General features: G+C 42.4%; 1 protein-coding gene and 1 pseudogene across 4 annotated transcripts in view; both read right to left on the reverse strand.

Moving 5' to 3' along the window:
- LOC138740681 (sodium- and chloride-dependent neutral and basic amino acid transporter B(0+)-like) overlaps positions 1-16962 on the reverse strand; it is a 69126-nt gene that overhangs the window by 18201 nt on the left and 33963 nt on the right. For all 4 annotated transcript variants that reach the window (XM_069893673.1, XM_069893671.1, XM_069893670.1 and 1 more), the window contains 3 exons: positions 15782-15920; positions 6710-6842; positions 2622-2762 (listed from right to left, as the gene is read on the reverse strand). In XM_069893673.1, coding sequence (XP_069749774.1) covers positions 2622-2762; positions 6710-6842; positions 15782-15920 — 413 coding nt within the window. The remainder of the gene's footprint in view (positions 1-2621; positions 2763-6709; positions 6843-15781; positions 15921-16962) is intronic.
- On the reverse strand, positions 6076-6169 carry LOC138742180 (U6 spliceosomal RNA; annotated as a pseudogene).

The raw sequence follows: 16962 nt of genomic DNA on the forward strand, positions 1-16962 counted from the left end.
TCATGAGTCAAGTGGAATGGCTGAATAAATTGTTTCTGTTTCCTTCGAGCAAAAGTGATTGAGAGCATTCAAGATAGAGGGATATTGATTAGGATAGATGTAGGTCTTTGGATTTCTACCTTTTACTTTCCACTCACGTACTACTTTAAGTAACCCATATGCCATCGATGCTCTGTGATTAGTGAGGGATTGCTTAAGGGGGTTGTGAGTGGGAAGGGAAGGTTGAGAATCACTGCTCTAGACCCAATTGTTTCTGAAATATTTTACTTGAGAAAAATTGTCATTGGCCCATTTCTTTTGGAGTTCTGAAACCGTGCCCATAACAAGTCAATTAAGGATGATTAAAACAGAGGTTTTCAAACTTTTTCTTTCCACCCACATCCCACCTTAAGCAATCCCTTGCTCATCACTGAGCTCCTATGGCATAGGGAATACTTAAAGTGGTATGTGATGGAAAGAAAATGGTTGCGAACCACTGGTGTAGATAAACTAGAGTCCTTATCCCATGGTAAGGGTATCTAGAGGGCAGAGGTTTCATGTGAGAGGAAGGAGGTTTAAAGATGATCCAAGGGGGTAAAATCTTTTACACAAAGGGTAGCAGGTATCTGAAATGAGCTGTCAGAGAAAGTAGTAGGGGCAGGAACAGTAATTGCATTTTAGAGTAGCCAAAAAGATATTTGAACCAGTGGTAAAAAGAAGGATATGGGATAAATCCAGGCAAGTGGGACTAGTATGTAAAGGGATGATGGTCAGCATAGATCTGGTCCGTTTAAGGGCCTCTTTCAATGCTGTATAACTCTATGAATCCATGGCAAATTCATTCAAACTCATTCATTAAATAACCATGAGAAACTTGGGTAAGTTAGTGCCATGGTTCAGTTGTAAGCAAACTGAGGGAGCTCTTTTTACATGAATAGGGCTTCAGTTGAATCATAGGGCCATCGAGGAGCTTCAATTCTGTCACCAGTCAGTTGCCATTTCCAGAGAATAGCACTGTTCCTTATGCAACAGAGGCTTTGCTGACAAATGGTTTCCACTCTTTAACTGAAAGCAGGATCAAAGTAGATACTCGGCAATGTCATTCAGTGGCTTTGAACTTCACTGGAATTATCTATCAAGGAGAGAGCTTTAAATTAAATATTCTGGGAAATTGAATTACTTCCAATGAGAAAGTGAAACATTCAGTGTGGGTTTAATGTTTTTTTAAATTTAGACCTTCAGCCCCACATACATCAATTAACCTGCAACAACTGTACATTTTTTTTGAAGGGTGGGAGGAAACCGAAGCTCCCAGAGAAAACCCACACAAACACTGGGAGAACGTACAAACTCCTCACAGACAGCACCAGATTTGAACCCCGGGTCACTAATAATGTTGCGCTAACTGCTACACTAACTGTGCCACACTAAACAAGAATGTCTGCTCATTCATGTTGAGTCAGGTGGAATACAGAATTAGATTATGACTGGTGTGACTGGGTTCACTCTTGCTTGTTTGCTTTCTCATGTCCTTGTGTGCAGATCACAAACATTAGGAGCTCAGCTCAGTGCTGCCCCCCCCCCCCCCCCCCCTTTGATCATTTTATGTAGCTCTTTGTCAGTGCAGTACTAAATAATTATCCAAAGCTTCCCTTCCCACTCCACCACAGAAAGCAGAGAGTGACTGCCAATAGAAGAAGATGGCTGTAGTGTTCTATTAGGTTCAGTGCTGGCACCACTGGCATTCCGAATTTATATTAACTCTTTAGGTTCAGAAATCAAGGGGGTAGATTCTAAATTTGCAGATAATTTTAAACTGGAGTAGTGGGGGCCCAAACCACACTCAAAGAGGACTGATAATCATAAGCTTTCAAAATAGTCAAATAATTGGCAGATGATGTTCAGTACAAATAAATGGGATATTGTGTGCTCTTGTCGGAAGAGGAGAATCTGAATGGGGTGGAGCGAGAAAGGGGGAAAACAAATCTGCTAATCTTTAAAACACGATGATTTTCTTGTAGAGGGATGGAAGTAAAACATAAAGAATTGTGAAACACTTGTATCCAACATTGCAGTCTTAGAAAATGAGTGTGGAATGCAAAGAGATGATTTACAAGAATAAAAGCCAAAAGGTAAAGATCTCCCTTCTTTCCATCCCATAATATTCTGTATTTGAGACTCATCCTCACCAATATTATCCAGCTTCATTGATAAGCTTATAGATGTCAATATTTACATTACACCTGCCTACTATTTCATTAAGCCTTTCATGAATTTTCTTTGGACCTTCTGAACCAAGATGCAGTGATTAAAATCATTCATATAACAATTCAAAAACAACGTTCAGCTCTTTAGCAAAATATCCCACGAAGAAAGCAGAAACACTGAAAAGAGAAAGCTGGAGGGAATCAACAGCTCAGGCAAAGTTCATGGAGAAAAATGGACCGTCAACTCATTCTCCAGAGTCAAAAATGGTCCTAACCCAAAATATTAACTCTTAATTTTTCTCCCTGGATGCTGCCTGGCCCACTGGGTCCCTTCGGCTGCTCAGGTTCCAGTGTAGTTCTTGTGTTTCCCCAGAAGTATGAAAGAGGGAATGAAACATTCAGCTAAAAGAGGGCGGCTTATCCAGTTGCATTTACCTCTGCATTAGCTAGCTTTGAAAAGTCTGATTCTCTTCCAATGTAGAATTCAATCCCTTTATAGGCTCCCTCCAGGGTAACCCCTCGGATCAGAAGAACAGTGAGTACCACATACGGGAATGTTGCAGTGAAATAAACCACCTGACCATAGAGAGGGGCTGTTAGAAAGTCCTGTGTTTCTGATTAATCATCTACAATATTTAATTCCACGTTAGACAAACAAAAAGTTGAGAAATGCATATCACATGGGAAGCATCTTAAACTGAATTTAAATTGCACAATATCATTCTGAAATATTCAGAGGAAACAAAAGGGAAGAGTGTTTTGAATCAAGTATACATCACATATTTATTCAGCGTATCTTGCCATTTCGGGTGACAAACAGAAAAACAATGCCTAGGTGTATTTCATTCTTGGTCATTACCCTTTGACTAATTGCATAAGAACACTTTTACTTCATACACTTAACATCTTTGATTAATGAAAATGTACCAACTTAAATCTAATTAATGGAGCAATTAATATTTACCTTCATAAGAGAGATCCAAATTTTTATATGAAGCATTTCCTGTCTTTGCTTTTGAAAGATCTAGTGATTTTTTTTTTGTCCTAAGATATATTTTAAGTTGGGAAGTCCATGTTGATGATGGAATGGTAGTATACAAGAGGTCAGGATGAACCTGCCCCTGGGCAAGGTCAAGAGTTTGGGAGGTGCTGATAAAGAAGCCTGGATGAATGGTTATCAAGCACTGCTGAGTGGTGTGCGAGATCATCTGTAAGTGTGTGAAACTCTATGAGTGTGGTGTAAATCAAGGGGCTCCTATTCCCTGGAGGGGGGGGGTCATTTCTATATTGCCTTTGGATCTGCAGATAGAACATATTCCCAGGATTTTATGGTTGTGTTTTGTTGGATATGGAATGCTTTTGGAGATTCAAAGATGAATCATTAGCTGTTGAAAGCATAACTTATGACATGCTTTCATCTTCTGAACATTAATGGTCAGTCCCATTGATTCCCATCAGTACATGTTTGAAGATTTTAATGATCAATGCACATGGATCCCATGTCATTCTGGAAATTCAGCTTTTTATCAGCCATACTGAAGGAATGTTTCAATATAAAAGAAGCTTTGAATCTGCAGCTGCTGGAATTTTGAGTGAACAAAAAGAATCCAGAGGGACTCAGTATTCATCCTTCTAAACTCCAATGCATACAAGCCAAGAGCCATCAAATGCTACTCATACCTTAACACTTATATCCCCAGAATCATTCTCATAAACCTCTTTTGGACCACTCCAACACCAATACATCCTTCCTTTGATATGGGACCCAGTACTGCTCATAATATCACCAAATTTGGGTTGACCAATATCTTATATATTCTAGTCCTCTAGAAATGTATGCTAACATTGCATTTGTCTTCCTTACTACTGACATAAGCTGCAAGTTAACCTTTAGGGAATCCTATACAAGGGCTAAATTCCCTTTAGACCTCTGCTTTCTGAATTCTCTCCCCATTTAGAAAATAATCTATGCTTTTATATCTTCTATCCAAGTGCACAACCATACATTTGGATAGAAGGTATAAATCTAACTGTATTCCATCTACCATTTCTTTGCCCATTCTCCAATGTATGTGAGTCTCTCTGCAGACTCTTTCCTTCTTCAGCACTACATCTATCTAAGTATCATCCACAAATTTGGCCACAAAGCCATCAATTCTGTCATCTAAATCATTTATATACAGCATGAAAAGTATCGGACCCAACACCGACTGCTGCGGAACACCACTGGTTGCCAGCAGCCAGTCAGAAAAGGCTCCTTTATTCCCACTGCCTTCTACTGCCTTCCTCTATCCATGCTTGAACTTTCCTGTAATACTATGAGCTCTTATCTTGTTTAGCAGGAAACTTATCAAGGGTCTTCTGAATATCCACCTTCTCTCCTTTGTCTGCCTTGCTCATTACTTCCTCAAATAACTCCAACAGATTTGTCAGGCAAGATCTCCCCCGAAGGAAACCATGCTGACTTCAGCAAATTTTATCTTGTGCTTCAAGTACCCTGAAACCTTATCCTTAATAATGGTCACTAGTATCTTGCAGACAACAGAAGTCAGGCTAACAGGCCTGTAATTTCCTGTCTTTTGTGCTTTCCCTTTCAGAAGTGTGGTGTGGCATTTGCAATTTTCCAATCCTCTGGAACCATTCCCAACTCTAGTAATTCCTGAAAAATCATTACTAATGCATTCACAATCTCTTTAGTTACATCTTTCAGAAGCCTGGGATGTAGTCCATCTGGTTCAGGTGATTTATCACCTTCAGCCCCTTTTAACTACCCAAGAACCTTCTCCTTACTCACATCTGCCCCATGACACTCATTACATTTCTGGCACATCACTGGTGTCTTCCACAATGAATACTGATGCAAAATACCTATTCAGTTCATCCACCTTTTTTAGTTCTCCACTACCATTTCTCTGGCTGGCATCATTTTCTAGTGGCCCAATGTCCACTCTTTCCTCTTTATTTTTGATCCTTTATGTGTCTGAAAAAACTTTGGAGGTCCGCTTTTATGGCATTGTTTGGCTTACTTTCATATTTCATTTCTTTCTCCTCTTGTTTTTTTTATATATGTTCCTTTCTGTCAGTTTTTGAAAGCTACTCAATCCTTATTTTGCAGTCCCATTTGCCCTCTCTTTTGCTTTTATTCTGTCTTTGACTTCCTTGTCAGTAACCTTTGCAATGCTTCTTTGGGATGAAATGATTCTGCATCATTGAATTACACTCCTCTTATTGGTTCCTGTTCCTGAATTCTTTTGAGTTGTTCTTTGATTAAAGAATCATGGACATATTGGTGAAAATATGGAAGTCTGAAGATGCCATGAATTAAGTAAAAACACAATGCTGGTGTTTCAGCAGGTCAAACAATGTAATTTACAAGGCAAAGATAAAAATAGATAACCAAGGGCTTGAGCCCTTCATCTAGGTGTGAGCAAAATGTAGGGGAGGAGCACAGGCCCACAGGTGAGAAATAATAGGTGAATAAGGGTGGGAGGGCACAATAGCAAACAGAGGGAGGGGGGTCCCCCTATGAATGGAGAGGGAAGAGGGTAAAGTGCTGGAGGAAAGGAGACAGAGGGTTGGGGAAGAAAGGAAGAGCAGGGAGTGGTCTAGCAGAAACTGGGGAAATCTGTGTTAATGCCATCCAGTTGGAGAGTGCCAAGACAGACTATTAAGTGTTGCTCCTCCAATTTATGGGTGGCCTTAGTTTGACAGTGGACAGACATGTCAGCACAGGAGTGGGCTGCAGAATTGAAACAGTTGGCTACTGAGATCACAGTCATTGATGCAGACAGAACGAAGGTGCTCAGCAAAACGACCTTCCAGTCTGCGTCCAGTCTCCCTGATGTACAGAAGACCACAATAGGAACACCAAACGCAGTAGATAACTGCCACAGATTTTATTCATGAATTTTCATATCATCCTTGCACAGGGACCCTGCTAATCTTCTCTCTAATCTGCAAGAGTCATCTACTGCATTTGATGCTCCCATAGTGGCCTTCTCTACATTGAAGAAACTGGACGCAGACTCTCCACAAACATAAGGAGATTGTAGATCAGTTGGGGGTATTTGGGCTGCATGGGCCTATGGGTCAGAAAGGCCTGTTACTGTGCCCTTTTTAATTTAATTGTATAAATTTATCTTCTACGATATTTATGTACCTTGTCCTCCTTCTCCTCCCTTCTCTAAAGTACAATGATTAATGTTCCTGTTTCCACAACTGATTTCAACTATCTCCTCGAAACACCACAATCAACCACTTTGGAAGCCCTGATCAACCAGAGCCTTGCATCAGTGACTGAAATCCTTAAAAAGTGGACCACAACTCAAACACTTGGAGAATTCTCTCAAGGGAAAGATCTTCAGACTGCTTGTAAATTGTTCATCCCATAGCCCTCAGGGAGCCATTGCCTCCACAAGTTACATCAATCCATTTCAAACCGCACATCAATTCGAGTTTACTGCTTGAAGAAATCTGTACATTGTCACCAGTTGTTTAGCTCTGTTCACCAGCAATCACTTCACCTTTCCTGAAGATTTGATTCCTTTAGAAAGTGCTCCGCAAACAATCAGCCAGGCCAGAAGCAGACAGAGGGCTAAGGACCAGACAACTTTCCCTGTCTCATCCATTGAACTTGTATGTTGTAAAACCGATTTTCTAAATAAAATGACAAAAGGGAATATCTTGTAAAAGGAAACTTTTCACAGTACATCATCAGTATCAAATACAATGCCTGAAATTAACTATCTATCTATCTATCTATATACAGTGTGTGTATCTATCTATCTACCTATTATACATACACATGTCTATATATAGATATACAGTAGATCTCCAGAAAAGAGGACCATCGCCTTCCCAAGATCGTGTTATATGGCGAGCTCTCCACTGGCCACCGTGACAGAGGTGCACCAAAGAAGAGGTACAAGGACTGCCTAAAGAAATCTCTTGGTGCCTGCCACATTGACCACCACCAGTGGGCTGATATCGCCTCAAACCTTGCATCTTGATGCCTCACAGTTTGGCGGGCAGCAACCTCCTTTGAAGAAGACCGCAGAGCCCACCTCACTGACAAAAGACAAAGGAGGAAAAACCCAACACCCAACCCCAACCAACCAATTTTCCCCTGCAACCGCTGCAACCGTGTCTGCCTGTCCCACATCGGACTTGTCAGCCACAAACGAGCCTGCAGCTGATGTGGACATTTACCCCTCCATAAATCTTCGTCTGCGTAGCCAAGCCAAAGAAAAAAAAGAAAAGATGTGTGTATATATCTATATATATCTATATATATCTATATAGATATATATATAAAGTTGAACAATAGGTCAATATCCAATAAACAAAAACAATAAATCAATAAATAATATTTTGCACCACCAGGTTCAGGGACATCTGCTACTCCCTCCACCATCCGACTCAATCAGGGACACTTAGTTAGTGTAGCGGCTGCTACACACAGAAAACACCACTGGACTCAGTGGGGTTTCCAGTAGAACTGTTTATTTGAATTTCACGTGCGCCCCTTTGAGGCCAAAGTGAATCCCACCCCGTGCAGTGGTGACGTCATCACATGGCCCAGGGTGTATGCTGTGGCCTAAGCCATGAAGCAATGAGCAAGCCCTGATGGCGCCATCTTCCGCAGCTGCTCCGTGTACCACCACACAACCCCACCCCCAGAACCACCTTACGCGTCCTGCAGCTTGGGCGGCCAGTCCCTCCGTTTAGGTTGGGCAGTCTGCATGGGCTGGTTTAAGTCCATGTGTGCCAGCTTTAGCCAGTCAATTGTGAAAAGTTCCTCCCTGTCCCCAATGGCCAGAGTAAAGGCTTTTCCTGATCACTGGAGGGCTTTGTATGGGGGCCCCACATACGGATGCTGCAGAGGGCTGGTTGCAGGGAAGACGGACGAACACAAACTCCGCTGAGTCCAGCTCTTTGAGGACGTTGGCCGGGTGATTGCTGTGGTGGGTAGGTGGTGGGGGTGTTAACAAGGCGAGCTTGCAGCAGAGGTCCACGAGTAGTGTCGGGGTCTCACATCCAGGCTCAGTGTCTTCTCCGAGAAACTCCCCTGTTGTGACAGTGTTGCACCATAGATAAGTTCTGTGGATGAAACTTAGAGGACTTCTTTCAGAGCCGATCGAATGCCAAGCAGGATTGGGCCTCGTGCTCTTGTGCGGGTATCAAGGGTGGTGGAGAAAACACACTCAACTCTGCGCCGGTGTCCACCAGGAAATGCTGTCTGTTGGTCTTGTCCACCATATATAAGATGCTGTTCACGTGGCCAGCCGTCGCAGCCATCAGCGGTGGTTGACCCAGTCGTTTCCCTGGTCGGAGCAGGGTTGGCGGCACTTGCAGACTTATGCTCCCCATAATTGGTGATAAAAGCACCAGGTCAACTGATGCTCCTCCGTCTTCTGTCTGGGGTCGAGCTGTGGTTGGCTGGGTGTAGGGCGGGTGACCTGGTTCAAGGTGGTCTCACTTTCTCGCTTCATCCACCACAACATGTCAGCGCGGGCTGCAACCTTCCTGGAGTCTGAGAAGTCCTCGTCTGCTAGCAGGAGTTGGATGTCCTCCGGCATTTGTTTGAGGAAGGCTTGCTCAAACATCAGGCAGGGTTTGTGACCTTCTTCCAGTGCGAGCATCTCATCTATTATGGCGGCTGCTACACAAAGAAAACACCACTGGACTCAATGGGATTTCCAATAGAACTGTTGATTTGAATTTCACTTGTGCCCCTTTGAGGCCAACATGAGTTCCACCCCGTGCAGTGGTGACATCGTCACATGGACCAGGGTGCAACCTATGGCCTAAGCCATGAGACAATGAGCAAGCCCTGATGGTGCCATCTTCTGCAGTTGCCCTGCCAGCGTGACGGTACAAACGGAGCCGGTTCGCTAACAGAGATGTGCGCTGCCACTCTAGCATTTTATTGTTTGTTTTTCTGCTCCTCTCTACTGCACAGTCATTTGTTCACATGTTTACATAATGTATGTTTTTTTTGCACTACTAATATGTAGATATTCTGCTTCGCCCGCAAGAAGAAGAATCTTAGGGTTGTATGTGATTCCATGTATATATTCTGACAATGAATCTCAAATCTGAAGTCAGCACAGTGGAATTAAGCATGGTGGTCATGAAGAACAGTGTTGTAATGCTGTTTACCGACAGCTGGCCCCATCTATGCATAGCTTTAGCCACAAATTACACTCTCTTGGTGATATTGGCCACAGTAAATTTCATTGTTGATTTACTTAGAAAATAAATACAAATATGCGTAATCTTAATCCTTGTGCAACACTCAATCACCCCGCTGTCCCCAGCAATTTATTTGTGCTAAGATCATGGCTGAGCCAAACTCAAGAAATCAGTTGCAATTACCCCCTCCATTCAACATAATATTGTTCTCATTTAAGTTGCTGCCATTTTTATAGTGATGTGCTGGGCTGGTTTGATGCTGTACTTTGTAGTGTCCTGGGCTGGTTTAATGCTGTAGTTTCTGGTGTCCTGGGCTGGTTTGATGCTATAGTTTCTGGTGTCCTGGGCTGGTTTGATGCTATAGTTTCTGGTGTACTGGGCTGGTTTGATGCTATAGTTTCTGGTGTACTGGGCTGGTTTGATGCTATAGTTTGTGGTGTACTGGGCTGGTTTGATGCTATAGTTTCTGGTGTACTGAGGTGGTTGATGCTATAGTTTGTGGTGTCCTTGGCAGATTTGATGCTATAGTTTGTGGTGTACTGGGCTGGTTTGATGCTATAGTTTGTGGTGTACTGGGCTGGTTTGATGCTATAGTTTCTGGTGTACTGAGGTGGTTGATGCTATAGTTTGTGGTGTCCTTGGCAGATTTGATGCTATAGTTTGTGGTGTCCTGGGCTGGTTTGATGCTGTAGTTTGTGGTGTACTGAGGTGGTTTGATACTGTAGTTTGTGGTGTCTTTGGCAGGTTTGATGCTGTAGTTTGTGGTGTACTAGGTTGGTTTGATGCTGTAGTTTGTAGTGTCCTGGGCTTGTTTGATGCTGCAGTTTGTGGTGTACTGGGCTGATTTGATGCTGTAGTTTGTGGTGTACTAGGTTGGTTTGATGCTGTAGTTTGTAGTGTCCTGGGCTTGTTTGATGCTGCAGTTTGTGGTGTACTGGGCTGATTTGATGCTGTAGTTTGTGGTGTACTGATGTGGTTCGATGCTGTAGTTTTTAGCCTCCTGGGCAGTTTGATGCTATAGTTTGTGGAGTACTGGGCTGGTTTGATTATGTAATTTGTGGTGTACTGAAGTGGTTTGATGCTGTAGTTTGTGGTGTCCTGGGCAGGTTAGATGCTATAGTTTTTGGTGTACTGAGGTGGTTTGTGTAATGGAAGATTCTAACTGTGTTTTTTAATTTTGCAGCCTTTGCTTCTACAAGGCTGAGAACCTGCTTGTTTTTTAGAATCAGCAGACATAAGCTAAATTCTACCGAGGGGCCAGAGATGCTGTTATCTGATGAAAGGACATTTGTGTACCAAGAACATTTAATCTTCCTGCTTGTTTTGATCACAGACTGTCAGAGGCCTAGCCTTGATGCAAAATAAACCATTGTATTCAAAGTGATAATCTGAAAATTATGTTATTCGATTGAAGCCTCGCATGCTGGCTTATCTTTCTTACTGTGCTGGGAATAGGTGCTTGGGTCAGCAGTTTTTGGATAATATAAGCCATGGTCCCACTGCTGAAGTTTGAGACTCTCCAAGAGGTGGAAACATCTCTCAGCAAGAAGAAGAACTTCTAGAGTCCAGCCAATGTCCCGGTCGGGGGAGGTAGAGAAGCTGCTACTGGCACCCTGACAACCTACTACAAGTGTGCAGTTGTTGCCTCGCTTCGGCAGTTGGGACCAGTCCAGGCGTTGATAAGTATAGTTGGGAAGGGCTTGCATATTGTAGTTTGAAATCAGCTTTTGAATTTGTAATAAACATTTGTATAAACTGAACTGCTCTCGGTGTGTGTGTCTATTTTCTTTTGGTAGCTCAAACATTGTGACCAATCTAAAATGAACAAAATGAGAGATATAAGTTTACCCAAGACAGTTGGATGCTGTAGTTTGTGGTGTACTGGGCTGGTTTGACGCTCTAGTTTCTGGTGTACTGAGGTGGTTTGATGCTGTAGTTTGTGGTGTACTAGACTGGTTTAATGCTGTAGTTTGTAGTGTCCTGGGCTTGTTTGATGCTGCAGTTTGTGGTGTACTGGGCTGATTTGATGCTGTAGTTTGTGGTCTACTGGGGTGGCTTGATGTTGTAATTTATGGTATACTGAAGTGGTTTGATGCTGTAGTTTATGCTGTACTGAGGTGGTTGGATGCTGTAGTTTGTGGTGTCCTGGGCAGGTTTGATGCTATAGTTTCTGGTGTACTGGTCTAGTTTGTTGCTATAGTTTGTGGTGTACTGAGTTGGTTTGATACTATAGTTTCTGGTGTACTGGGCTGGTTTGATGCTATAGTTTGTGGTGTACTGGGCTGGTTTGATGCTATAGTTTGTGGTGTACTGGGCTGGTTTGATGCTATAGTTTCTGGTGTACTGAGGTGGTTTGATGCTGTAGTTTGTGGTGTCCTTGGCAGGTTTGATGCTATAGTTTATGTTGTACTGGGCTAGTTTGATGCTGTAGTTTGTGGTGTCCTGAGCTGGTTTGATGCTGTAGTTTATGTTGTACTGGGCTAGTTTTATGCTGTAGTTATGCTGAATCTGAGTGTCCAGTCAAAAGAAGTGTTACTCTCCCTCCAATGGAAATATTGCAAATCATTTTTTACATTTTTTGGGTCACAATAATGGATTTGACCTGCTAACTCTTCACGGTTGCAAGAAGTAAAGCATGAAAATCTGCAGACACCATGGGTGAAGTAAAAACAGTTGCAAAGTCATACAGCAAAAGACAAAACATCCTTCTGAATTAAAACAGCATGATCGAAGTTCATGAAGAATTACCTGTCAATTCTGTGCAGAGAACCCCAAAATTAATAAATAATTTACAATTAACTACAGCTTATGGGTTCCAAGAGGGTAAAAACTGGCTTATTCAAATATTTTAGAAACTATGGTAAAACTTTAAGGACTGAAGCTGAGCAGAGTTTTGATCTGCCAAGGCTGGCTTTGACCATGAAGTCACTCCATCTTCTGACTCAGGTCTGAATCTCTTGGTCCTGCTTCAGATGCAACCTGGGATAATTAATACTTCTTTTCTTTAGACTATTGTATCTTTAAAATGTTTTGATCCATCCTAACTTTCCTCTGATCTCAGTATGGAAGATGCTATCAACACACGGAAGTTTATTTTTCTGCTGCTCCGAACATCTGAACCAAATACATGCAAGGATCAAACAGCAGTTTTAGTTCTCAAGATTCAAGGTTCCTTTTATTGTCATGTAAACAAAGAGTCGCCATCAACATTGCCCGGTGCCCCTTGAGGCAGAATGCCCAAGGATTCACCTCCAGCACCTCTGCAGAATCGGTAGCATCCTAGACTCCAGTTCAAACCATCGGCAACCCGATCTCCAGGTCCAAACCTCCAATACGATCAAGAAGCCTTCAGTGGGAGGGGGTGGTGAGGGCGGCCATTTAGCGTAACTGTTAGGGCAATTCCTTTACAGCATCAGCGATCAGGACCAGCATTCGAAACCCACACTGTCTGTAAGGAATTTGCATGTTCTCCCCATGTGTGAGTCTTCCTCAGGGGTTCCAGTTTCTTCCCACCATTGGAAATGTACCGGACATCTAGTGTAGCTGTGGCCTACTCGAAAGAAGACATCCACACACATGGTGTAGTCAGGTTAAGCTTTGTGTTTTATTAGGGCTCAGGCTCGACTTTTAAACTTGTACTGTTCCCATCGTGATCCCTCTTTGGCTGATGTCTCAACATGCATAACAAAAGCGGGTTTCCTGAACATGGGTTCTTTCCTGCATAACAATGCCCTCTTCCCCGCGTCCTGTCCCTGTCTGTTAGCTGGGCAGCAAGGCCAGCGCCATTTTGGGGTTGCTGGTCTTTAAGCTCCCCTTGCCATCCACCTGCCAGTTTGCTTGTTGGGGCCAGTGATGCTGCACAAGCTGCTGGCCTTTGGTTGCACACGCTGCCCAGAGCGCTGGCTCGATCGCCACCACAGTAGATTAATTGGGTGGCTCAAGCTCGTGTGCTGAAATGACCTGTAACTGTGCTGTATGTCTAATTCATTTTAAATTAAAATTTTAAAAAATAGTGCCCGGGGCCCTTCAGGAACCTTTCTTTCCCTCAGCAGCCACTCTAACACTGACACTTGGTTACCATGAGTCAGTCTCCAGCAGCCCACTGCCTGTATGGTTCCTTTGATCTCAAGCCACCAGCAATCCACAACCTGTGTGAAACATTCCCTCCACACACCGCTCCCCCAACCACCGAATCTTTTGTTCGGATGTCTACTGACATTTTCCAATCCCTTGAAATGTCGATTATGTAATTTGCTATGTAAAGGACATTGTCTGACCTGCTAAGTTTCTCCATATTTGTGTTTTTCCTTCAACTGTGGTGTTTGCAGATTTTTGTGTTTTGTTTCAGCCAGCCTGTGTGAGTCCAACAGCTGGTGAGCCCCTTGCTGTTCAATGGCCAAGGTCACCTTCCCAGTAGGGTTGTCTCCTATGCTTCTCCTTCTCAATGAGGGGGAGGTGTTGTTCTTTCTCTTTCTGGGGCCCTGTGCCAGTCCGCTGCTCCCACTGAGTCTGCACCCCTTGTACACTGCCCAGCATAGATGCCGCCATTTTGGGGACAGAACTCTGTGGTCGCAGGATTTAAAAATAAAACACTGTTGGCTCCTTTAACAGGCCATTTAAAGTCTGTATGGAACCATTGGCATTAATATAGGGCAGTAGGACCGTGCGGAACAGTGCTTTGTCCCCATTCCCCACTTTCCTGTATGATGGAATATTTGGGAAAGTTTTTGGGAGATAAATTGGTAAAATTAGAGTAGGTTACATACACACACTTTAAAACAGATCTTATTGGAAATACTGAGGAATTCATATTCAGTGACTTTACAAAAAATGTGGAGAATGCTATGCACAAGTAGGTGCTAATTGGTATGATGTCATGAAATGAATGGACTATTGTCTGCAAGAACAACCAGAGCCAGGTTGTCTGTTCTGGACCTTTTTGCAAGGCTTTCGACCTCTCTGCAAAGTGCTCATCAAAGGTCATTGAGAGGTCTTGTTTACCTAAATCAACAGATTGACCAAAAAGACAAACTCCTATTGTTTGCTGGAGAAGGAGGGGTTTTGCAAGTGAGAGAGAGAAGGACATGCTGCTGGCAGTTTGAATCTCAGATAGAGAGAGAGAGAGAGAGACAGACAGAATGGATTCTTTGACTCTGTGTGACACAGAAAACTGTAACAAGCCAGGAGAAGCTTTTTGGAACTGAAACAGAAGCTCCAGAGTGGCGGATGGCTGGAAGTGCAAACTGATGTTGGAATAAGGGGAACAGAAAGGAACTCTGTGGGAGCCTGAAGGAAAGAGGTTATCATCTGGAGAATCCTGATGGGGCAAGTTTCATCACCAAGACATTGAGGTGACTAATGGTGATACCTCTGTTGTAGAAATCCAGGAACCACACATCTCTCTCTGCAAACCTGCAAGAACCTTCCTGAGCAATAAACATTTACCTTTCGAGCACCAAAGCCTGATGAACTTTATACATGTTCAATTCTGTGCACAGTATAAGAAATGCCTGCAACCAGTGAACTTGGGCGAATGTCAAGTGAGATTGAAATGTGAACCAAAGAACTTTTCTTAAACTTACACACGCATTACGTACACGTGCACTTAGAATTAGAAGGGGGTTAAGTTAGGATAGTTAATAGTGATAAGTTAAAGTTTGATTCTGTTTTCATGTTTAAAGATCATTAAAAACAACTTTTGTTTAAGTAACTACTTGATGTGGTGAATATCTATCGCTGCTGGGTTTTGGGGTCCTTTGGGCTCATAACATTTAGATCCGCACCAGTGTCAGTGCTATTATGACAGCAGATCCAGCAGTGTCACCATTAGTTTTGCAGATGACCATTTCGATCTTCGCTTCAGTCAGGCGGCTCTCCGCAACAACATACTTACTTTTATTTCCTGATCGCTAAGAGGCTCGTTCTGCTGCAAGGGAAAGATATTCTCCCTCCCACCCATACACAATGGTTATTGGATTTGATGGCATCCCCCTCTCTAGAGAAAATTAGGTGTTCAACTACTAAAACGTGAATTAATTTTTTTCTCTCTTTGGGATTCTTTTTTCGATTATTTTCAAAATTTATTGATCAATTATTTTTGGTCTTGATTAATTTTCTTTCTTCTATTTTCTGAACCTATTAGTATCGGAATCAGTAAATGACACCTGACTTTGCTTGTAACCATTCATATAAAAGGTTGGGTTTAGAAATTAGATTAGTGACAGAACTTTTTTTTTCTTTTTTTTTACTCATTAACATGGATCATACGTATCTTGTTTACTGTTGTTTACCATCTGTAATTTTATTTTACTTTTACTTAAGCATTATTTCAAATGTATCTATGTACCTGACATTATTTTTCTCAAGGAATCAATAAAGAGATTGGAAAAGAACCTACTTACTCCCAGTACTGCTCACTTGGAGCCTGGTGAGGAACGGGGATTTCAGATCTGTTTGAGCAAGTCTTGTTGTTTGCAAGCAGCCATGTTGAATTAACTATTTCAGAATATCCACTGTCCAGGGTGAGATTGCAGAGCGAATCTAGAAAAAAAAAGAATGTTACATTTAGTTGAGAACCTGGTTGAGGATCTGCACCTCGAGCTTCTAGAATGTTTTCTGTCCAACCACTACCAGGCTCTTGAATCTCGTTACATTAATGATGGACTGTTCCGACACCACAAGATGACAATCTGCACCATTGTAATGCCACTAATTTTTCTTGCTTTACTGTAACTGTAAATATATCTTAACTATCTTTTGTGTTTATTATCACTTTCTAATTTAAGGTCTGTTATTATTTTTTATGAAGTACATATAACATAGCATATAACATAACAATTACAGCACGGAAACAGGCCATTAGGCCCTTCTAGTCCACACCGAACCAAACACCCCTTTCTAGTCCCACCTCCCTCCATCTTCTTCTCATCCATATACCTGTCCAACCTTTTCTTAAATAATACAATTGACTCCGCCGCCACTATTTCTCCCGGAAGCTCATTCCACATGGCTACCACTCTCTGAGTAAAGAAGTTCCCCCTCATGTTACCTCTAAACCTCTGCCCCTTAATTCTTAACTCATGTCCTCTTGTTTTAATCTTTCCTCCTCTTAACGGAAATAGTCTATCCACATCCACTCTGTCTATCCCTTTCATAATCTTAAATACTTCTATCAAATCCCCTCTCAACCTTCTACGCTCCAAAGAATAAAGACCTAATCTGTCCAATCTCTCCCTATACTCTAGATGCTTAAACCCAGGTAACATTCTGGTAAACCTTCTCTGCACTCTCTCCACTCTGTTTATATCCTTCCTATAATTAGGCGACCAGAACTGCACACAGAACTCCAAATTAGGCCGCACCAACGTCTTATACAATCTCAACATCACCTCCCAACTCCTATATTCCATGCAATGATTGATAAAGGCCAGCATACTAAAAGCCTTCTTCACCACCCTATTCACGTGGATGTACCGTTACATGGTCAGTTGCAGCAAGAATGTTGGGTGTATGTACATGGTACAGTGAATATAACAATAAATTCATGATCAATATCAACTCTTTCTGCTATTTATAGACCTGT

The sequence above is a fragment of the Narcine bancroftii genome, chromosome 8 (assembly GCF_036971445.1).
Source record: "Narcine bancroftii isolate sNarBan1 chromosome 8, sNarBan1.hap1, whole genome shotgun sequence".
Lineage (NCBI taxonomy): Eukaryota > Metazoa > Chordata > Chondrichthyes > Torpediniformes > Narcinidae > Narcine > Narcine bancroftii.